This window comes from Panthera uncia, chromosome E1 (genome assembly GCF_023721935.1).
Source record: "Panthera uncia isolate 11264 chromosome E1, Puncia_PCG_1.0, whole genome shotgun sequence".
NCBI classification, from domain to species: Eukaryota; Metazoa; Chordata; class Mammalia; order Carnivora; family Felidae; genus Panthera; species Panthera uncia.
Window position 1 is genome coordinate 19,962,257 of NC_064814.1, and position 23,368 is coordinate 19,985,624.

The window sequence follows — 23,368 nt, forward strand, 5'->3', positions numbered from 1 at the left end:
CGCGCGGCGCGTCCCCAGCCCGCGCCCCCGGCCGTCCCCGCGCGCCCCCTGCCCGCAGCGAGGCCTCCTGGGAGTGGGGGCGCAGCAGCCGCGGGAAGGCCGGCGGATCGGTGCGGCGGGCGGCGGCGGAGCCGTGAGTGCGAGCGAGCGAGCGAGCGGGCTCGGGGGCGCGTGTGCGCGGCGGCGCCCGGAGGCCGCGTGGGCGCCCCTCGCGCGGTTCTGGGGACCAGCGAGAGCGGCACCGTCCAGTGCGCGTAGAGCGCGGGCCCCGGGTGTCACCTTGCCGTGCCTGGGAGGCACGTGAGCACGTGCACAAGGGGGCACGTGGACTGAGGTTGGAGCGCACAGTTTAGCCCAGTTGCAACCCGTCCTCGGTCTGAAAAAGTACATTCTCTTCTCGTCCTGGGTGGCCGCATCTCCGGCCCGGAGGCCACGCTGCACGTGCTCCCCGGCTCCGCGCGGCTCGGGGCTCGTGGCTGTAGATTCGGGCGGGTTTCTGCGCCAAGACGCACCTGCGAGGCGGCACCAGGAGGCACGAACGGGAAAGGCTGTTTCGGGGGAAGCGTCGCGCGGGTCTTCCGGGGTGTGAACACTGCTAAGGGCCTTCGCGTTCGGTGTTGACTGGCCCGCAGGTCTGGCTGTTCCCTTCCGTGGCGTTGGGTTTGGTTTTGGTTGTTCACCCCCTCCCGTTACCAAGGGCCTGGTATGGCCTTTAAATGTGCTTTTATGCTTGGAATGTGGAATCATCAAGTGTTAGTAATAACGTGCATGCTGCTCAGTTCACACGTGATGAAACAAGGCCGCGGTAGCTAAGTAAACTTGTGCACGGTAGCACCCGTGGCAAAGACAAAACGGGTCCAGATCTCCCTCATTTCGAATTCTGCTTTGTTTTGCCTCTGCCGCATGACCTCCTGAGAAGTAAAATACCACAAGCCAGAAACCTAACCGATTTTTTTCCCCCAGATTGTTTATGGAAGGGGTTGTAAAAGATTAAACTTTCTTTCAACCCCTTTTCTATTTGAGTGGGGCCATCTGGGGTTGCTCAAAGTCAGAGAAATCAGTCCGAGCACTTTGTCTTAGCACCAAAAAAAAAAAAAGATTCAGTATCCAGAAAATCCCTTGCTCCCGAGGAGGCATTTAAAAACAAAAACAAAAACAAAAAAAGTAAAATAAAAAAAAAAGTCTACTGGAAAATAGGTTAAGTTGGGGCGCCTGGGTGGCGCAGTCGGTTAAGCGTCCGACTTCAGCCAGGTCACGATCTCGCGGTCTGTGAGTTCGAGCCCCGCGTCAGGCTCTGGCCTGATGGCTCGGAGCCTGGAGCCTGTTTCCGATTCTGTGTCTCCCTCTCTCTCTGCCCCTCCCCCGTTCATGCTCTGTCTCTCTCTGTCCCAAAAATAAATAAAAAAAAAATTTAAAAAGAAAAAAGAAAATAGGTTAAGTTAAAACAAAATCTGCTCCAGCAGTATTGTGAAAACTCAGGCTTCCATCGGCCTACCTACCCTCCTGGTAATTTCTTCCCACTGTTTAGTCTCCGTTGGACCTATGTTTTTGCCCTTAAGCTGATTCACCCATGTAGAGCTCCCCCTGCTGGACCATTGGAGACTTAGCTCTTGGGCCACTAGGTTTGGATCCCAGGGCTTTCAGTGTCCCAGGGCCACCCAGCTTCTTTGCAGCGACACCAGACTGTCTTGAGCTATAATTGTCAATAGGTGGCTTTTTTTTTTCCCCCTTGAAAAAGCCAGTGGGGGAAAATGAAAGAAAGAAAAAGCCGATGCAAAAGGAAGAACTCATTTGTTCGCTCAACAGTATTTTGGGAGCCCCACCTACCACATGCCAAGCCCTGCTCAACACCTTGGGAATCGAGCAGTGCACAAAACACCTGCTACCGTCACGTACCAAGGGAGGAGACATAGTGAATGAGGGAAAACAAATACTTTTATAACTTTTTTTTCAGGGTAAAGAGTAGAAACAAGGACTGTGTTGGGTAGGATGGTCAGGAATGCCTCCGCAGGAAGACTTGGAAGAAACCAAACTGACGGGTGTGCCAGGGAAAGGGAACAATTGATGCTAAGGTAAGAGGCTGGTGTTTTCAAGGAACAGTTCGAAGGCCAGTGCTAGAGTGGCAGGAGGAAGGGAGGAAACAGTAGCAGCAGGCAGTGCATGAAGAACCCATTGTTAAGGATTTTAGGTTTTTATTTTTTATTTTATTTATTTATTTTTTAAAAAATTTTTTAAATGTTTATTTTTGAGAGAGCATGAGAGAGAGAGAGACAGAGCGTGAGCAGGGGAGGGGCAGAGAGAGAGGGAGACACAGAATCTGAAACAGGCTCCAGGCTCCGAGCTGTCAACACAGAGCCCGACGAGGGGCTTGAACTCACGAACCGTGAGATCGTGACCTGAGCCGAAGTCGGATGCTCAACCGACTGAGCCACCCAGGCGCCCAGGATTTTAGGTTTTTAAATGTGATCGTGTCTGATTTGTGCCTTGAAAGGATTATTGTGGGGCGCCTGGGTGACTCAGTCGGGTGAGCGTCAGACTCTTGATTTTGGCTCAGGTCGTGATCCCAGGGTCGTGGGATCGAGCCCCACATTGAGCTCAGTGCTGAGTGTGGGGCCTGCTTGGGATTCTATTTCTCTCTCTCTCTCTCTCTCCCCCGCTCTCCGTCCCTCCCCTGCCCCCTCCCTCCCTCCTTTCCTCTGCCCCACCCCCCACTCCCATGCACTCTCAAAAAAAAAAAAGTATTGTAAGGCTTCTATATGGAAATTTAAAGCAGGAATATTAAAGCAAAAGTGGAATTGGGCAAACCAGCTAGATGATTATTGCAGTAATCCAGCTAAGATGCTGTTGGCTTAGATCAGGGGTCCTGGTAGAGTTGGCGAAAGCAGGTTCTGGCTATATTTAGAAAGTAAAGCCAATAGGATTTGGGGAGGAGCAGGTTTGGGGAGGAGGGTCGGGGGTTCCACTGAGGACATGTGAAGGTGCAAATGCCTGGTTGGTGTCAGGTGCTGTCACACAGGCGTGCGTGAGTCTGGACCTCAGCTGCAAAGGCAGATCTTAGAACAGGAGTTGTCGGTGTTGGGAAGGAACTTACGGCTTTGGTTGAATTCTAGGGGTGACGCTGCTAGGACAGTTGCCGGGCTTTTCTTTTCTTGAGTTGCTGGAAAGGTCTATAAAGAATATAAATACGTGGCCACAACGTGTATCTTCTCTGCATAATATTCGCTGAACTCTGTTTAAAAAGCCTTTACAGATAAAGTGTTCTGGGATATCACTTTTGCTCTCCAGTTTTCCCTCTAGGAAATACGTAGTCACTGAAATAATTTTGGTTCGGACGTGAGAGTTTCTCTTCCAGGAAAAGCCAAGTTGTCGGTTCTTGAACTCGTCACTTTTCTGGTTTTGCACCCTCAGGGAGTCCTTACAAAAGCCGAACACCAGGGGGAGCTAGTGTCCTTACTTATACAAAGGCTGGCCCACCTGTCGGGAGATTGTAGCCCTCATTTATTTGATTTATTTGATTAACATGTGCATGTATGACATGTACACCAAAAACGAGGACAGCTTCTCTTTTCTCCATGCAACTGCTGCTTATAGGATTGACCTTTTAGCACAGAACATGTCGGAATTGTCTTTAAATTGGTCGTTTCAAGCAATGCTCATAACCAAAGGCAATAGTATCTGAACTTTGAATCCCTATTAGTGAGTCTGATATCTGGGAGCTTTTTACAATAAGCATTCGTGATTATATCTGATTTAGGATATTTGAGAAAGAGTACAAAAATCTAAATGTAATGTAAATACCTCTGGGTGATTTGAATGAATAGCAGGCCATGGGAGCCCGGACTTAGGATCTATATTTTCCCTTCTGTTTCCGTATCACCAGGCATTAAGCCAGAGGAAAGGCAAATAAATGCACAAAGGCTACATTACACATTATGGAAGTACAAAACTGACACCTTTGTTTAAAGGTTTGGAGCCACTGTATCCATTAAGGATACATTTGTAAGGATACATTAGGGATGCATTTGTCTGAAAAGAGACGTGATCTTCATTCATTTTTACCTCTGAAATAATTTTACTTTTGGGGAGGGAAGTAGTCTTCATTTATACTGGACCGTTATTAAGTTGACAAGGTTAAAGCAGAATCTCCTTAATCCCAGGAAATGGAAACCTGTAATTAACATGCTATCAGCTGTTTGATCTTTCCTGTCTTTGGCACCCGTGATCCAAAAGCCACTTTGACCACAGTGATCCTTTCCTGTCAGTCCCGACGTTCCTCTTCGCTGACCATTCCAGTGTTGCGGATGCGAATGGGGCAGGGGGTCAGAGACCACAGTCCACGGGGCCGAAATCCAGCCAGTCCACTGCCTGTTTTTCTTTCCAGATCACAGGCTAATAGGGTTGGTTTTTATTTTTTACACTTCTATGTGGTTGAGGAAAAAAATCGGAATAATACCTCATGATGTGTGAAAGTTTTATGAGATTCCAATTTCAGGATCCATGAATAAGTTTTTATTGAAGCAGGCATGCTCATTCTCGTACATATTGTCTGTGCTGCTTTCACAGTACAAGCGCGGGGCTAAGTAGTTGTGACAGAACCCACCTGGCCCACACGGCCTTAAATATTTACTATCTGGCCCTTTGCAGAAAAAGTTTGCTGATCCCTGGCACGGACAGTATGCTGTTTACTTAGGATAGCTCTTAGGACTGTTCCGTAACTGGATATAGATAGTCTCAACTATTTATTACTTTCGATAGGCTTTGCTCCTACTCTGTGGTGACCGAGATATCATCTCATTTATATATTTTTCATTAAGAAGTAATCAAGTCCCACAAACACTTCTTGGAAATGTTTAAACATCTCTAGCAGAGTTAAAAGATTCTGCAGAGGGGAGCCTGGGTGGCTCAGTCAGTTAAGCGGCCGACTTCGGCTCAGGTCATGATCTTGCGGTCCGTGAGTTCGAGCCCCGCGTCGGGCTCTGGGCTGACCGCTCGGAGCCTGGAGCCTGTTTCAGATTCTGTGTCTCCCTCTCTCTAACCCTCCCCCGTTCATGCTCTGTCTCAAAAATAAATAAACGTTAAAAAAAAAAAAATTTAAAAGATTCCGCAGCAAAGTGAAAAAAATTATTTATTTGGAGTGAATCTTCCTTGAGTTTTTATGACTTTAATTGGATCACACAATGAATGCTGATGAGTCCATTAAAAAAGGAATCCGTCTCTTTAAATAAAAAAAAAAGCCATACATTTATTGCATATCTAGTAGAAGTACCAGAATGTCACAAATACAGAACAGATCAGCAATCCTGCTTTAATTTTCTCCAAAACATTTAAAACCTTGATTATTGACATACTGAAATTGGCATACATTGTTTTTCATGCAGTTAACAGAATGGCAGATTGCTCAGAAATCAGTTATAAATATTAAATTGTATTGAACATTCATAGTAAAAAATGTTGTAAAGTGCTGAAGTCATGTAAGCCTGCAAAACTGCCACAAAGCTCAAAGTCCTTCTCAAGCAGTGACAGAGGTTTGCTTACATCCACCATTCCAGGTGTGTCTGTTTTCGACACTTTGTCATTTTTTTCCCCCACCCCCCCAAAGTTTTACAGATTGTCCTATTTCTATGGCTGATAAAATGCTATACAAAATGTAGCAGGTGGTGATGAACTACGCCACTTTCATTTCAGTGCAGAGAAATATTCAAGCTTGTGTGTACCTGTAACCAAACTAGGCTTGTTATATTTTTTCCCCCTGAGTTGTCATAAATTAACAGTAAAGATGAATCAAAGAGCAGTGAGGGACCATCACCTGCAGAGTGAGATTCATTACATGTAAGTAAGTAGCCCCCCTGTGACCCTCACACCTGCCCTCTTTACGGAAAAATGGTAACATGAGAAATTCTACACATGTAGTGTGATTCCAAAAACAAACAAACAAACAAACAAAAAAACCAAACCAACAATGACCAGTTGACCTGATAACTCTGGCAACTTAGAGCAATCAAGGTTTATATAAGATGTAAATGGCGACTTGTAACGTACGATGGTAAAATACGATGTCTCTGCTACCCCATGTGAAATACAGAAATGCTTCAACAGTTAGCTGTTTAAAGGAAGAAAAAAAAATCAGAAATGCTTCCACAATTCAATGAAATAGAATTCCAATCAAAGGAGATCCTCAAGTATTCTTAGGTGATAAAACAAATTATTTTAAGAAGCTAAGGCGATTTGCTATTCATTATTTTTTTCCCCTTTAACTAGCACATGTGGCCTTTAATCAAATTGAAGAATCATTATAACCTGGCCCTTTTATGAGAGTAACTTTCCAAGAGGTCTGAGGCATTTCAAGGATTTGCCAAAAGGAGGTAAAAATGATGCTTAGGTCTCAGATTTTACTTCTTTTGATTATTTTAATCATCCTAGAATAACTTAATAATAAATAGTGGATTAAATTAAAGATACTACAGTCACATATTTCGGAATACTTAAAAGCAACAGGAAACATATTTTTGAATGCCATTCTGTATATTCTGTGTTGAAATACTTCTGGTAATGACTGGCCATAGAAAGAAGTGGTAATCTTCACATTTATGAAGTTCAAGTTATATATCTATATTTTTTAGAATTTGTTAGCCGAACGTTTGGTCTTAAACTATACTTCATTCCCATGGAATAGTTGAAAAACTGAGAAACCATGATTTGTTAATGGAGACCTCAGTGTTTTCCAAGGGGTTTTAAACAGTGTGTTCCTATTTCTGAAAATGAGAAATTTGAAACGTGATTTAAGATTTTTTTTTTTTTTTTTTTTTTTTGGTGGCCAATTTCATTTCAGTGATCTGGGCTGATGGCATTTTATAAGATAGTTGTTTATCACATGTGAGAGCTCTTAAAACCACTCTGGCGATTCACGTCACTGTTTTAAACTTGGAATGTGAGCCAAAGGGTCCTTCTTTGTATCTCTTATTGCTACTGAAGACAACCAGATTGATGTGTGGAAATTGCTGGGTTGTTTTTGTTTTGGCTTAAGAAACAAGCAAAAAGGAAAACTTACAAGGGAAAAAAAGAAAAGGATGTTGGTCGTGTTCACATACACATTCCCTTTAAGATGTCGTTTGGAAAGTGCACAGAGCCGACAGCCCCCGTACCTCCCCGGGTCCCCCCCGCCCACCGTCCGCCCACGTCCCGGCCAACAGGGTGGCTGGCGTTACTGCAAAGCATGTCATACTGGCTCCATGGTCACGTGAACTTTATGCTCATTTTTCCCGAGGTCCATTTCAAGAAAGTCTTCGGGTATGTCCTGTAAAGCTTTCCCACGAGGATTCTCGGCCTGGGCCTCGCCTGCAGGACGACGCTGGCATGGTCCCTTTTTACAAGGTCTCACAAGCGCGAGGCACCCAGCAGCCACAGACGTGCCAGCTGCACACGAGTAGAAAGCTCTACTGTAAATCTTACTCTGGTCCACCAGCAGACCTGAGAGAAAGCATTCGTATCTGTTAGCAACATGGCCACAAACCCTGTCTCACCCAGAAGCTTCTCAGTGGCTTAGCCTTCTGTGTTCTAGCTGGGTTTTCGAAAGAAAAAAGGGTGTTGAAGGTATGAGTCTTCCCTAGACTGGGGAGAAGGGAGAAGTCAGACAAACGCACAGCTGAGACGACTGGGTTGCTAGCATGTTCTTCACGGGCTAATCTGTCCTCATGGAGCATAAAACGCGGGACAGTTAGATGCATGCTTCTTGGAAAAGGAAACAGAAGAAAGAACTCTATTATTTTCACTTGAGTTCACTTTAGGGCTCTTTTAAGATGAGGCAAGATTTCTGTCCTAATAACTTTTGAGGACCTATTTCCGGGGCTAAGGTATGAAACACACCCAAGTCCTTCCGCCGGGAAATACCGTGTAGTGATCAATTAAGTATTTGCAGAGTGAGTTCTGTGCTCAGTTTCCTCACACCCTTCCTAAGAAGGGCAGGTGACTTACAGAAGTCCTTTTGTGCTGTGGTTCCAAAAGTCAGAGGGTAATGAATGAGGTTATACCGCGATGGGTACCCCTTTAGCATTTACAAGGCAAGATGGCAGCCAAAGGTTGGGGCAGCCTGGACTGCAGACGGAGCTTCTAATCCTGACTTGGTCACTCATTTACCATACGATTGTTGGCTTACATGCTCGGACCTTCAGTTTCCTCCTATTTAAGTCAAGAGAGCTGGCTCAGGTAACCTCTAATCCTGTCAGCTCTGAAATTCTATGGACCATATAAAAACCAGTAGGTTTTAAGACTCTCACAAGAAGCCAGCACAACCGATAAGGGGATAGTAGACAAGGGTTCGGATTTCGTGTATGTAAATTACCTGCAAGAGGTGGTCCCGCCAGTCCTGATATGCTCTGAATGAAGACATAGGCTCCCGCCGCAGAAGACATCTTCTCGATCCCCACGACGTCGTCTTCGGCAAGCAGTGGAATGTGGGTACCCCCTACCGTTCCAACCATGAACCCAAAAAATATGCTGCATGACATCAGACCCCAGAATTCAGTAGCGAAAGTAAAGGCAAACAGAGACACAGTCAACAAGATGACGCAGATGAGCTCAATGTAGATCTTCCGGATGGGCTCTCTGTTGAAGATGCAGCCCGCCCCGATCCTTCCAAAAACTTCAGCAATCGCCATGGTGGACAGTAAGAAGGCAGCGCGGTCCTGTTCGATGCCTAGACTAATGGCCAAGGGAATGATGTACAAGGAAGGTGCGAAGAATCCCAGGGTTGCAAAAAGACCGAACAACGCATAACAGATAAAACTTGTGTCTTTCAAGATGGAGAAGTCCAGTAGAGGGGCTTTCTTATCGCTCCGCTTGGAGCTGGCCTTCACCAGCTGCGTATTGGCCTTCGGCCCCAGTTCTATGTTGGCGTGACTAGGCACATTTTTTGGTGAGGTAGTTAATTCTACTCCTGAGTCAATGGAATCTATTGAGGTGCGTGTTTTCTCATTTTCGAGCATACATTGCACTTCCTTCCGGTGTTCGTGTGCGGTTGCTTTCGGGGACCCCGGTCCTTTGATGATAATCGGTCTCAGCAACGCCCCGCAGACGACAATGTTCAGCTGCAGCAAGCCCACGAAGAGGAGACTGTATCTCCAGCCAATGTTGTCCTTCAGAGCCGTGATTGCTTGAGGAGGCAGGGGCGAAGAAGAAAGAAAAATCGAAGGTCAGAAAACAGACTCGAGGCCCAGGAGAAAATACCGAGCAGAAATAAGGGTTCCGGTTGAGTACTAACTTCGGTAAAAGTTAGGACTTGGCAGTTAGTACTTGGCAGGGTGAATGCGGTCCGCCTGTACTGTATCCTTCATTCTAGGCTTTGATGCTGTTCTGAACCAATCAGGGGGAGAAGTGCACAGGGATTATCAGATTCAAACCCAAACCTGTCAGCCTAGGTCCCCAGAAGAGCTTTGGAGGGTGTGTTTTGCCCGGTGGAGGCACGAGAAATGAAGTAAGCCGGTGACCTACTTCCAGGTTTTGGCGAACAGCAGCCTGCAGGCCAAGTCCAGCCTACTGCCTGTGTCTTTGATGCTAAAGCCTGTCTGGAATGTGGCCCCGCTCATTGGCCGATGTGGTATATGGCTGCCTTTGTGCTGTAACCCACAAAGTGTGAGGGGTTCTGACAGATACTGCTAGTCTGCGAAAACCTTAAGTATCTACCGTCTGGCCTTTAAAAGACAGAATTTCCTACGTCTGAGCTACATCACTATGCATTCACTCATGCAGTCTTTGGTAGTCATGGATTAAGCAGAAAGATAAACGAAGCATCTAAGCTCACGGTGATCCCAGAATTCCACGATGACAGAGTTCTACAGTTTCTATTCTGCAGACTGTCGTTTACTGTGTGAATCCTGCTCCTTCCCGCCAGAAAAGCTGGGTCCCGGGCTGCTGACCAGGGGCAGGCTGCACACTAGAATGGGAGGTTGGGGGAGACGGCCGCAGGGGAGCCCCACAGCAACAACTGAATAATGCAGGCCCCCGCAAGACCTTAAAGTATCTTCGTAATCATCCCAGAAAGGCTAAATGATATTCATTAGAATTTCATGATATTCTAATTCTTTGAGAGCAGATAGGTACGAAGACATGGGAAGCTGGTTATCCAGAAGATAGGCTGAGCAAGGCAGCCCCACATTCCGTGGCGGGGGGAGGGGGGGTCCAGTTACTTTTATAGCCTGTTTTCACACCTCTCGTTCCTCCCATTAATGTGGGAAACTTCAAACTGCGAGATATTTTAGGCTTGGGTATTTTGAGAAGCTTTATGCTCATCTGGCGAAAGTGGGTGCAATATTCCTCCCTCCATTTACCTTTTTTTTTTTAATATAAATGTTTATTTATTTTGAGAGAGAGAGAGAGAGAATATCTGAAGCGGGCTCTATGCCAATAGCACAGAGCCCGATGCGGGGCTCGAACTCACGAGCCATGATCTCATGACCTGAGCTAAAGTTGGATGCTTAACCGACTGAGCCACCCAGGCGCCCTTCCGTTTGACATTTCTTGGGTGCCTACCAGGTAGCAGGGATTTTCTAGGGAACAAAGCCAACCCGGATGCGGTTTCTACCCTCAGGTCATTCACAGACCACTGAGTCTCCCCACAACATTAAGTGGACAGAAAAGCAGAAAGAATGGCACCAGGGTGTGTGACTGCCCGCCCTTTGCTTAAATTCAACACTTGACATTTTCCCTGTCTCTCTGCCTTCCTATAGACCTATATGCACACACACATTTCATTTTTCTCAACCATGTGAAAAGCTTCAGTCACTAGGACATGTTACCCCTAAACACTCCTACATTAACTCCTTCGATCAAAGTATAATCACAGACACATTCTTCAAGGAAACGGCAGAGTAAGAAACGAATCTGGGTCTTCGAGGTTAACCATCTGTTGCTGGTTAGAGTGAAATTTACCTGCGGACACTGAGACAGCAAGTAAACTAGGGAGAAAAATTTTGCCGCGAGATTACCTACACACAGATAATAAAGCTAACTTTATCAGCACATTTTAAATCCACACTGAATTTGGTTCTTTTGACAAAGGAAAGATAATAGTATGACCAGTCTCAAATTATTAAGTTAGTTATTTTGGAATGGATGTTTCCAGCCTTCCCACTGAATGGGCGTCTTAACACCTGTTGACCTATTTAGGTCAACTCGGATTAGTATTAGAGTGGAGGGATTCCTAAAACGGGATGAGGGAGGACAGATCCTCAAACTGCGCTGCAGGAAAGAAGGCAAATACGGGTAGAGTCAGCCGACTGTTGGCCAGAAGAGCAGAGGGGCTTCCCCAACCCGCATCCGTACATGGACCACGAGGGTCTGCCTACCTGGGGCGAAAGCGAACATAGCGAAACATTCTCCCGTGGAAGCAATTGCAGTGACCATGGAGCGCCTTTTGTCAAAGTACTGGGATAGAATGGTGACAGTTGGTAGAAAGCTAAAGCAGAATCCCAAACCTGAAAGAGAGCCAGAAAGAAGAGTGAGCATCACATACGATTGATTACAGAAGGGTGCAAAGATCTGGGATTATTGTGTTTTTTAAATTTTTTTATTTTTTATGAAAAAAAAATTTTTTTTAAAAATGTTTACTTACTATTGAGAGACAGAGAGACAGAGCATGAGCAGGGAAGGGGCAGAGAGAGGGGGAGTCACAGAATCCGAAGCAGGCTCCAGGCTCTGAGCTGTCAGTACAGAGCCCGACGCGGGGCTAGAACTCACAAACTCCGAGATCATGACCTGAGCTGAAGTTGGATGCTTAACCGACTGAGACACCCAGGTGCCCCTGTTTTTAATATTTAATTTAATGTATGTATGTACATACGTATTTTTAGGAATTACTTAGGTTTTTTTTTAATATTATGTGCCATGTCAAATAGACATTTTTGGTTTCCCCAAAGATTTTTGTGCCAGCAAATACTTTGGTCACGATGCATGACAATCTGAAAATAATACCAAAAAAGTTAACCACCAGACAATCGAACCTCTTGGAAATCCAAACCATACATTTCCTAAATGATTACTGGGTAAATGAGGAAATAGAAGCTGCCATTATGAACTATTTGGTGAGGGAGGGGTGTTTATTGTATAAATCTAAGTTCTGGAAGCCAGTGAATTTCATTCTGGAAAAAGGTGCTGTAGTAAAAACTAAAGTAAGATAAAATAAAAGGTTTCAGGGGTGCCTGAGTGGCTCAGCCAGTTAAGCATACCATTCCTGGTTTTGGCTCAGGTCATGATCTCAGTAGTTCATGAGATAAAGCCCCAAGTCGGGCTCTGTGCTGGCAGTGCAGAGCCTGCTTGGGATATTCTCTTTCTCTCTCTCTCTCTCTCTCTCAAAATAAACTTAAAAAAAAAAAAAAAAAAGGATTTCATGAGAGGTCTAGAAAAGTTGTAACAGTTCAGGGATGCCAGGAGTATAAAAACTGTTTCCTGTGTTTTTTCCCCCCCTATTTTTCGGCATTAAAAGAATTATATAATTCACAATGCACAGACCACTATTGAGTATAGTTCTTATATAAGACTTGTATTTAAAAGAAATAAATGGGGGCGCCTGGGTGGCTCAGTCGGTTAAGCATCCGACTTCAGCTCAGGTCACGATCTCGCGGTCCGTGAGTTCGAGCCCTGCGTCGGGCTCTGGGCTCATGGCTCAGAGCCTGGAGCCTGCTTCCGATTCTGTGTCTCCCTCTCTCTCTGCCCCTCCCCCGTTCATGCTCTGTCTCTGTCTCAAAAATAAATAAACGTTAACAAAAAAAAATTAAAAAAAAGAAAGAAATGAGCTTTAATAGGTGCAGAAATATATGAAAAGTCGTGCAAATCTTAACTAAATACATATATCATCTGTTAAGCAATGTAGGGACTGCTTTTAATGTCTATTTTTGAGAGACAGAAGGAGAGACAGAGTGTGATCGGGCAGGGGCAGAGAGACGGGGAGACACAGAATCCGAAGCAGGCTCCAGGCTCCGAGCTGTCAGCACAGAGCCCGACGTGGGGCTCGAACTTGTGAACCGCGAGATCATGACCTGAGCTGAAGTCGGATGCTTAACCGACTGAACCCTCCCAGGCGCCCCTGTAGGTACTCCTTTGAGAGGGAAAAACGTTTCCTCAGACCCCGAGACAAAGTCGACCATGCTTGCTTCCTCCCCTACAGCCCAGAAGTCTCAGACTCCCACTTTGGAAATACCCGCTAAGGAAATTCCCATCTTACTTTGTGAAAATGATGTCTTTGGGCTGCAAACTAATGCAAAAGAGAAGTTGTCTTTCTCATTGGTAAATATTAAAAAAGAAAAAAAAAAAACCAGTCAAAAACTCTTGGGCACTGAGAAGAGATTCCCGTATCCCCTGGAGTCTATCCAGCCCAGTTTAAAACCACCGATCTGGGGCACTATTAATTTTAAAGGAAAAAAAGAGAAAGAGAAAAAAAGATACATGTTGGGTTGGACCCCCTCCTTCCCCTTCCTTGTTTTTCAAACGGAGCATTTGGAGGACTCTGGAGCCCAGGAGCAGCACTTACCGGATATGATGCCGATTGAAATGTACATGTGGTACAGCTTCCTGGAAAAGGAGGCGGTCACCATTCCCGTGCTGACAAGCAGGCCCCCTGCCACCACCACGAGACGGTGCCCAAAACGAGTGCTCAGGACAGCAGAGAGGGGAGCTGCAGCGAAAGACCATAATGCGACATTTTAATTCCCAGAGGCGTGAACATTAGCCTTCTTAAGATTCCTTCTCAAGTCTTGAACGTGGAGAGATGATGTGCGATATATAATACACTTTACACGATGGTTATATTTGTTCAAACGGGACAGTACATTCTTTGGGCTTCTTAGCGAGAAAGAGTAATAGGATAAAACATATGGCTCTATTTTTAGATGAAAGCGACGCAGGCTCTCCATGAGCACCTATAAAGTTAGGTATGCATGTCATGTGTGCTATTCTGTGACAAAAATGGGCTTTCCTATGATGGCTTGAATCGTCTTCATTTTCTATATAGTCACTGCTTTGGATTCTTTTTTAGAAAGCTCCCTTTGGGGTCAGTTTCTAGTTCAGTTTCATTTGACTTTTCTGAAAATGATGTGAAAGTACAGTGAAGGCTCAGTTGAACACCCCACGAGGAGGCTAGCTAGGGGCTAGCGAATTCAGAGTGGCTGATGATCATTCACTCATTTGCTTAGGGTCTGTACTCCATATCCTGCAGAACAGTTCGGTCTGGCAGATCAGTTTCCTAGTGGTATGTTATTTAGGCCAACACTGATACTCACTTGAATATACCAAGATAAGGGAACCATTGACAATTGGGTAAAAGAGTAATACAGAACATGCTGGATAGAGAAGCAAAAAACAAAACAAAAAAACCCCAAAACAAACCAAAAAGGACTAAATTTATTCCATTGGGGTGAGTCCATATATAACTCTTCTGTTAGTGGACTATAAACCAGTATTGAATAGAGCTCATAACGAAACCACTCATCGCTTTTAGGTGGCACATTGGTGCAAAGCACTAACTCGTATCGTAATAGCATTTAGAAGAATGATCTTCTGGTATAATAGTATTAATGGGAAATTTCTTGTTGACTGTAGCATTGTTTTTGATTATAAAAGAGCTCAAAGTGAAGCTCTGACATCTTTTTATTTAGAATGCCAAAGCTAAAACTTTAGTTCGAATGCACTTACATTGTCTTGCTGAGTAAACTTTCCCAATTAAAAAAGTAAATGTCTTGGGGCACCTGAGTGGCTCGGTCAATTAAGCGTCCGACTTCGGCTCAGGTCGTGATCTCGCGGTTTGAGCCCCGCGGCGGGCTCTGGGCTGATGGCTCGGAGCCTGGAGCCTGCTTCAGATTCTGTGTCTCCCTCTCTCTGCCCTTTCCCCACTCGTGCTCAGTCTCTCTCTGTCTCTCAAAAATGAATAAAAAAACAATTTTTTTTTTAAAGTAAATGTCTTCATACTCAGTTCAACTGGAACTGGAGAGCTCCTCTGTGACGCTCCCAGGACACTGTACGAGGAGTAGTAAGAAATTCTTTACTCGATAGGAAAGAACCATGGAGCTGCCTCTTTAAGACATTATGCGGCTGAAAACTAACTACATTTAAAGACAGAACAATTCAGAGATAATAGTTCCATTGTTAGGATATTAGGGTCAGGGAAGTGTAAGGTCAGCCCCATTAACTTTCTGAGGTGAGTTCAGTGGCCGTGTTTTCTTGGAAGCCCTTGCCGTGGCCCCTGATAGACGGACGGACCGTCCTGAGAATCAGGCCTGTAAGGGACCCAGAGACAAGTAGCACATTGAAAATTATACTCAAACATGGGAGTGCAAGCTGGTGCAGCCACTCTGGAAAACCGTATGGACCCAGCAATTGCACTACTAGGCATTTATCCAAGGGATACAGGGGTGCTGTTTCGAAGGGACACATGCACCCCCAGGTTTCTAGCAGCACTGTTGACAATAGCCAAAGGATGGAAAGAGCCCAAATGTCCATCAATGGATGAATGAATAAAGAAGATGTGGTATATATATACAATGGAGTATTACTCGACAGTCAAAAAGAATGAAATCTTGCATTTGGATGGAACTGGAGGGTATTATGCTAAGTGAAATCAGTCAGAGAAAGACAAAAATCATGACTTCACTCATATGAGGACTTTAAGATGAACATAAGGGAAGGGAAACAAAAATAATATAAAACAGGGAGGGGGACAAAACATAAGAGATTCTTATGTATGGAGAACAAACAGAGGGTTACTGGAGGGGTTGTGGGAGGGGGGATGGGCTAAATGGGTAACGGCCACTAAGGATTCTACTCCTGAAATCATTGTTGCACTAGATGCTAATTTGGATGTAAATTTTAAAAAATAAAAAAATAAGAAAAGTATACTCAAACCCCATTTTCTCAGAGGCACTCTGGTTAGCCAGTGAAATCCTTTAGGGAAGCGGCTGTCTGCATTCAGAGTGTCCCTCCTGGATAAGATTTGTAATTTTACATTATTTCCTGATTGACATCCTCCTGCTCTTCACGCATCCACATTTACACGTCCTGACCTCTTTCCTAAGCATGCGTTTATGAGACCAGGGCTAGTATGGCAAGTCCTTTTGCTGTTGCTTCTTCAGAAAATGACTACATAGGACGGGGCTTTACTGCGGGCCTCAAAGTAATCTCTCGTATCCTAAGACTATGCATACAGTAGGTGTCTAGTGCATGTGCGTATAAACTGAAGGCCATCAGGGCAGGCAAACGGGGCTCTCTCCTTCAGTGCCTCTTGTTACTCGCCATCCCCAAGCCCCTGAAAACCCTATTACTGAACTGAGGCTAGAAAGGGCCCATGGGCCATCTGAGGAACGCGTTGCCAATATGGTGAGTGCATCATGTAGTTAAGCCAATGAAGAGCGGCACATGCTTCCATATCATTTAAACAGAAAGAGGTACCAACCTGTGAATGTTAAGACAAATACACATATTGATATGACCCACGAAATCCTGCTATTAGATTCATTAAAACTGTCCATTAAGTCATTGAAGAAGACGCCAAATGACTTGATGATGCCGTATGTGAAGACTTCAACGAAGAAAAAAGACACAGCCACCACCCAGCCCCATCCTCCGTCAGGCACTTGAGTATAAACATTGGCTCTGGAACAAAGCTGTGATGTCTTTTGGGTCATTCTTAATCTGAAATAAAAAGTAAAAAAAAAAAAAGAAGAACATCAGACCAGCCAATAGCATGAGGGTTGATGATTCTGCTACTCTTTAGCAAACATAACAGATAAGGACTACTTACCACATGTCTTAGGGTGATGAATATTTCAACAATGTGCGGTTACTATAAAGTCTCTGGATAACAATTACACACTTATTTAATTGTCACAGCTGGGAAGTCTTCCTTCCAGATTCTTTGGGAGCTCCGAAGACTTGTATTGTATACAGAGCCCCCAAAGAATCTGGAAGGAAGACTTCCCAGCTGTGATAATTAAATGGGGAAAAAACAAACAAAAGGGATCAGAACAGCGTAGTTAGAGGCACCCTGAAGGATACAGAATGGCCACCAGACCGAGTATTGATGCTGACCTTGAACTTGAAGACAAGTTAGGTGTAAAGGAAGCGTGGGTTGATCATAATGTTGATCAGAAATGAAGCCTAGGAAAAGGGAGGCTAAGAGGCAAACACTGTCAGTCCATCTAGCATCTTCCATAGGATAAATGTTTGTGGCATCCTATGTGTCTCTGGCTGATGCCCCCAGCCATTCAGATCGTCAGCTGCCTCTCCTTCTGATTATGATCTGGCATTTTCCATGCGGATGTACCTACACGAACAGAATGTAACCATCGTGAGTAAGTTCCTCAGAGTTAACCACTACTTGATGTATTAGCAACTGACATATACTCAGTAACCGAATAGAGCACTGAAAATTTGCAAGGCCTGGGCAGCCAGTGAACCTAGCCAAGTTACCCTGACCTCAATATGCTTTTGCAGGTGAACTGCCACAAACGTCAGAACAAACAGACCTGTGCCTGTAACGCCACCAGTAAGGGGAAACACTATACTTAACATTGGAGGGAGGGGAGTTGAACTTGCGTCTTCCCCTCTGGGAAGTGTGCTTTCAGAGCCTCTGCAGTTACGCGCGCTTTGAGACGGTGATGTGTTTCTAGCCCAACCCAGAATTACTATCTGTAATAATGAGTCCGTGGCCTTAGAGCTCTTGAATTTAAGAATTCTCTACAATCATACAGTTGTGTACAGGTTGAATTTTTAGAGGATGCACGGTGTCCTTCTCCTGGCCATTAGGTTGTCGTGTTCAAGTACTAAGGCAGGTTTTATTGATGTTGGAGGGCAGCTGAAAAATAACGGGACACAACCTCATCTCTCCGGCGGACTTGCCAATTTTTGGTATTGGGATCTAACCACATTCTGTTAACTCTCTAAATCATAAAAAGCAGCAAATCTGACCCAACTTAGTGTCCTTCATCCTATCGATGGTGCCATTCGCACTGTAGACTGAGACTCTAAAAGGACAGTATACTCACTCTTTGTCCTTCACTGTTAAATATTTGATTGAACAAAATAGGGCATAAGATGCTTAAAAAAGCTTATGCCCTCTGCAGCAAAGGCCTCTGCGTTTTGCTGTGTGTCAGTGCATCCTTTCTGAGAGCACATACAAAGGTGGGAAGGCCAGTTAAATAGATCAAGATGTAGGCTGGGCAGCGACAGAACAGCTTGGCATCAGCCTTCCCCAACAAGGAAAGCAGCTGATTGAAGACAGAAGCCGGGAGCCCTCCCGCAAATGAGGTTTTCACAACACCCCTCCTTCATCAGACTTTCAAAATTCACTCCCAAGGTGAGGCAGCTGGGGCAGGGGTGTGAAAACACTACTAGGCTGAAGGTCTAGAACCCCCCTCCCCCCAAAAAAACCCCACAAAAAGTACTTCCCAGTAATAGGGTCCATCTAGTATTTGGTGTTTATGCCTAGAGAGAGGTGTTGGGGGAGAGGGAGAGGGAAGTGGTGGGAGCTCACAGCTTAGGTCCTCAGCTTCACCCCTTCCATTTCATCCCCCTACCAGGCTGTTAGTTTGGACTTTTCCTTGCGGAGCCCAAGACGCCTTTACTAGCCTAACTGGCTCCGTGTGTCCAGTACGATTAATCTCTTTGAAATGCTGCACTGTCATGACATTTTTCTGCTCAGCCTTTTTCAGTGGCTTTCCTCTTTCTGAGGGATAAAACCCATGGATTAGCCTGGCTTTCCATGCCTTCATCGTTGGACCCCACCCTATCTTTGTAGCCTTCTTGCTTCCCGTTCTAAGACTTGACTCAGGCTGTGGTCCAAATGGACTCCTCCCTGCCCGCTAGTCTCTAACCACCTTGCCCATGGCCAGGCCTTCTCCCCCGGCTCCGGGACTGGTTGCCCCCCACTTTTACAGATGGCACCTGTCAGACCCTGCTCCGTCAAATCTTTCTCTTCCATAGTGCTTCCTCTGACCAACTCAACCTAGGGGGTTCTCTTCTTGTGACAGGTATCACTTAGCAATGGGGTGTTGTTTGTGTTTACCTTATTTGCTCATGGAAATAATAGGCTCATGGAAAACAAACCCTGGGGCCTTTCTCTCTTTGTACCTCCTTCTGCCTTCCTGCCCCCAGACCTTTCACACAGCTTGTATTTATTTTTTTCAACAAAGTACCTAGGAGGGGCCAGACCCTATGCTAGGCATCAGGGATACTACGGTGAAAGACAGAGGGATGGTCTCTGTCTCCATGGACTTAAGTCCTTGTTGACGGTAATGATAGGAACCCTATGACTGAAATGCATAGTAAAACCACTTGGCCATGTCCTTCCAGAGTTCGGCACATTTCTGACAAGCAGTTAGACTAAGTGGCAATGAAGTCCAAGGACCTCTGGCATGACTGTTCTAACCCAGAAGGGTGCTCCTAAGATCTTAGGGCTCAGGACCAACCTGAATAAAAAGACTGGCATAAAATTGATAAAGGCAAAAAAAAAAAAAAAAAAAATTGATAAAGGCCCCCAAGACTGAATTTCTTTCTAGCCTGAAGCCTCCACAGGGTCAAGAGACAGTCTTTCTGTTGGACTGTATGTAGGACAAGATTGTAGTTTTGGTATGAAGATAAGATTACCTATCCATCGTCAGAAGACTCTGGTGATAGGTATCTATCTCACTCGTTCTTTGCATGTTATGATCTGTGGTTTGAACGTGCAAAATGGGTGCAATTTCCACCAACCGGTAGCCCGGAGTGGTGTTAGAATTATAGAATGTTAGGGAATTTAGAGCTCATTTGTCCGTCTCCTTGTAAAATCTTACTCATTTTTCTTTACAAAAGGTGGAATCTAGACCTAAGAGAAGGCACTTGACCGAAACTGTTCAGAATCAAATCTCCTGTCTCCCAGTGTCGTCCCGTCCTATCAGCCTAAGGGACAGCATTTTAAAGGCCTGGAAGGGGCTGTTTTAGGCAGAGATTGGGAAGAATTTCTTTCAATGATAAGAGCTCTCTTGACCTCCCTATGTAAAGTTCCATAAGCTGTGTCACCACTTAACTGTGTGACCTTGAGAAAGTCAAGTGCACCTCTCTGGGCCTGAGTTCCTCATTAGTCAAATGACAAGGTTGGACTGGAGAATCTTTAAGGTTCCATTCAGCTTTACCAGTTTAGACTGTGGTACTCAGCACCGAGTTCTATGAATCACCTGATTCCCCCTGGGCAAACCTGGTGGTCCAGTCTATGAATCACCTGATTCCCCCTGGGCAAACCTGGTGGTCCAGGGAAAGCCGGGAGCTAGGAGGAAGGTGCAAATGCTAGATGGTTCTTGCAGATGTGGGCGAAATGTAGTTGGACACCGCTCAGATCTGATCTTTGGCAGCTGGTTGGAAGACAGCAGACTTGACTCTATGTCTATGTTCAATTCCTTTGGTTTTTTTTTTAAACTTTGCTTTATATCTTTGCTACTCTCCTGAAGCTAGATCCAAATAGAAGTTTCACCCGCACTGTTAGGGTTTTGGAGGACAGACGCTTTCTTAGTATTATTACTGGGGACATCATAAAGCAAAGATGACACCCCCAAACCCACTTCCTCCAAAGTGTATGCCTTTATCCTCCTAAAGCATCCCACGTCCTGTTATATTTATCGTTGGAGAGAAGACCACAATATAGAATAATCATAGAATAACCTGGTTTCTAGAACACACTGGATGAAAACTTCTGTGTTCTGCATGTAGGATCACATAGGGCAGGCACCTACAAGGGCAGCCAGCAGCTCTTTCCAGACCCAGTGCCCGGCAGCATGTCTGGCACCTAGTATATGCTCAATAAAAGCTCCTTCGACAAAGTAGGAATCTTGCCCTACTGCCGAAGCGGTGCCCTGCTCTATCCCTATGAGACCCAAGTGAGGACGTCCCTGCTTGCAGAATAAATCCCTTCCTGGCCTCCTCTCCTTATGTCCATTCATTCCGCAGGCCAACCGGCTTAAAAGTGTCCACCTCCACAAGGCTAGAAACAAAGGCCTGAATTTTGAACTCAGTTACTTAGAATCCTCTATCAATTCCAGGATACCAAATACTGCCTCGGTCTTATGGCGATGCGAACTGATCTTACGGGAAGGGACGCTGGTTTACTGTGTGGGGGTCTAACAGGTGAGGCAAGCTGAGTGGGTGAATCACTCTGCTCCTTGATTTGTGTTGTCAGCAGGTAAACAGAGTGTTGTCCCGATCTTTCCCTGCCCTAAGAAGCTACGGTTCTAGGACAGCCTTTGAGCCGGACTTACTCTGAGTTAGACTTTCATCCTCCACTCTGGAGTCCTCTGGGGCCAAAGCCCACGCGTTTGTTGTCTGGAGGCCCTTGGGCATTATTTGTTGAACGTCTGTCTACCATTAACTGGCTGCACAATCTTGGGGAAATCACTTAATCCCCAAATTTCATCATCTGTAAAGTAGGGACTAGCCACAGCAGACTTGAGGGTCCCAACTGTAAAGTTCTATAATGAACGGGGCTTCCTGGCAGCTGAGCCGCCTGCTCCCTGATGTTTTCCCAAAGGAAGTACAATGACAAAACACGCTGGGCAGTTTGAAATATTTCCTATGAGCATTTGGTTGTCTTCACCTTAAATAAATGAGGATTCTGCCAAGGTGTGGAAGTTTGCTATACCTGGGAATTTCACTGTGATTTGATCTGTTGAGTAAAGGTTTGATTTGGGGCCATCAAGAATGCAAAATATTGGATTATTATAGACTGTCAGAGCATCAGTCCAGGGTCAGTTTAGAGCAAAGTTCAAAATGCAGGCTTTGGATGGAACGGTGATGGCTGCTGGTTAAAGCCAAGCCTCCGTAAAAGCAGGGCTAGACTCTGTTCTTAAAGGCGTAGCCTGGAGAACAGCTTTTGACAAGCCGTTTCCCCCCCTGCCCCCCCCCCCCCCCCCCCGGTCAAAACCAGTCTGCATTCAGGTAAAGTTCATCTGAATTCTCTACTAAAAAAGTCCCAAACCTAACCTGGAGGTCTGCCTCAGCAGCTTTGAATCACTGGATAAAACCAATTCACCCATTTTACAAGATCATGATGTTGAAATGTGAACCCCTAGTTTAAGTGTCCTCCTCAGGGGTTCCACTGAGAAAAAGTCCAGTTTTTGGAAACCACAGAAGGAAAACTCACAGTTAGTGGTACTCATTAAGGCAGAAGGCGCTTTTCCACTTGGCTGCATTGTTTATTTATGAACTGGAACTCTATCTTGGCTACCCTTCCCTTAATTATGAGAAGAGGTATTTCTTTATCCCTGGGGCAGGATGTATCGTTGACCCCCCCCAAAATGCCGCGTAATGGTGCTTGGGACATGGGAAGAAGCATCACTCAGAAATCTCAGCAGAAACACATGGTATTTTTTTTGCAGAGAAGACACTCACGTTCATAGGATTTGCAAAACAGATTAACTGAGAAATCTCATTCTCGGGGTAGAAACCATCTCCTTCAAGAAGGAGCCCGCACGGAGTGTCTAACTGTGCAAACAAAACCAGCTTCCAGGTTGTCAAGTTGTAATGCTCCTTCCCCAGTTGGCTCCGGGGAGCTTAGTCTCTTAAGGCTAATGCCCCCCGCGTCTGGTGACATTTTACATGCCACCGAACAAACTTCTATCACCTGTCTGCTGGGGGGGACGGTGGGGATTTAATTAAAAAAAGAAAAAAAAAAGTAAAAAAAGAAAAGGCAAAAAAAAAACACACAACAACCCCAGAAGGAAATAACCCATTTCCTCTGCAAAATCATCCTCCGCCACTACGGAACTGCTCAGCCACACGGGCGCTTTCCTGCGGCTGGCAGCCGCAACCGGGAACCTTGGAAGTTGAGCGGGACCAGCCGTCAGGCGCTGACAGCTCGGACGGTCAAGGTGTAGGACCCGCGCGCTCTGCCTTCCCAATGCGGGGTCACGTTGGCTGCCCCGGCAGTGTGTGTCGGCTTGGGGGGGGGTGCGGGGGGGACAGGGATTCCCATTTGCCCTGGCGCTGCCTCAGTGGCCGGCCCGCGCGCGCGCGCGCGAGCCTGGGGAAGCTACCTCTGACATTTCGCTCCTGTGACGCGCGGGCAACTTCATGCGGAAAATCCACGCAGGGGTGAGCGGGCGCCCCCGACTCGCTCGATGGCCTGAAGCCCCCAATCCGGGACGGGGCGGGCACTCAAAACCAAGCCTGCCTCTAGCTGTTTTCCAGACCCCAACTGCCAGCCAGGGCCACGGACAGTCAACTCTCAGCTGCCCACACTGGCTTAGAGCGCGTCATCCTGGTGGCCCCGGGCATTCCCAACTGTCAGAGAATATTTTTCAGAATAACCTCTCCAAAATGTTAAGATGTTAAGTGGTCTCCTCCCGCCGTCCTGCCCACCCCACAC

General features: G+C 45.8%; 1 protein-coding gene across 2 annotated transcripts in view; it reads right to left on the bottom strand.

Moving 5' to 3' along the window:
- Positions 1 to 4,885: 4,885 nt before the first annotated feature.
- SLC16A6 (solute carrier family 16 member 6) overlaps positions 4,886 to 23,368 on the bottom strand; it is an 18,905-nt gene continuing 422 nt past the window's right edge. The window contains exons 2-7 of one of the 2 annotated variants that reach the window (XM_049636401.1): positions 17,068 to 17,302; positions 16,433 to 16,671; positions 13,520 to 13,663; positions 11,340 to 11,468; positions 8,339 to 9,148; positions 4,886 to 7,467 (exon numbers count right to left, since the gene is read on the bottom strand). In XM_049636401.1, the coding sequence (XP_049492358.1) occupies positions 7,217 to 7,467; positions 8,339 to 9,148; positions 11,340 to 11,468; positions 13,520 to 13,663; positions 16,433 to 16,664 (1,566 nt within the window). In that variant the 5' untranslated portion in view covers positions 16,665 to 16,671; positions 17,068 to 17,302 and the 3' untranslated portion in view covers positions 4,886 to 7,216. The remainder of the gene's footprint in view (positions 7,468 to 8,338; positions 9,149 to 11,339; positions 11,469 to 13,519; positions 13,664 to 16,432; positions 16,672 to 17,067; positions 17,303 to 23,368) is intronic. The other variant, XM_049636400.1, reaches the window with a different exon arrangement.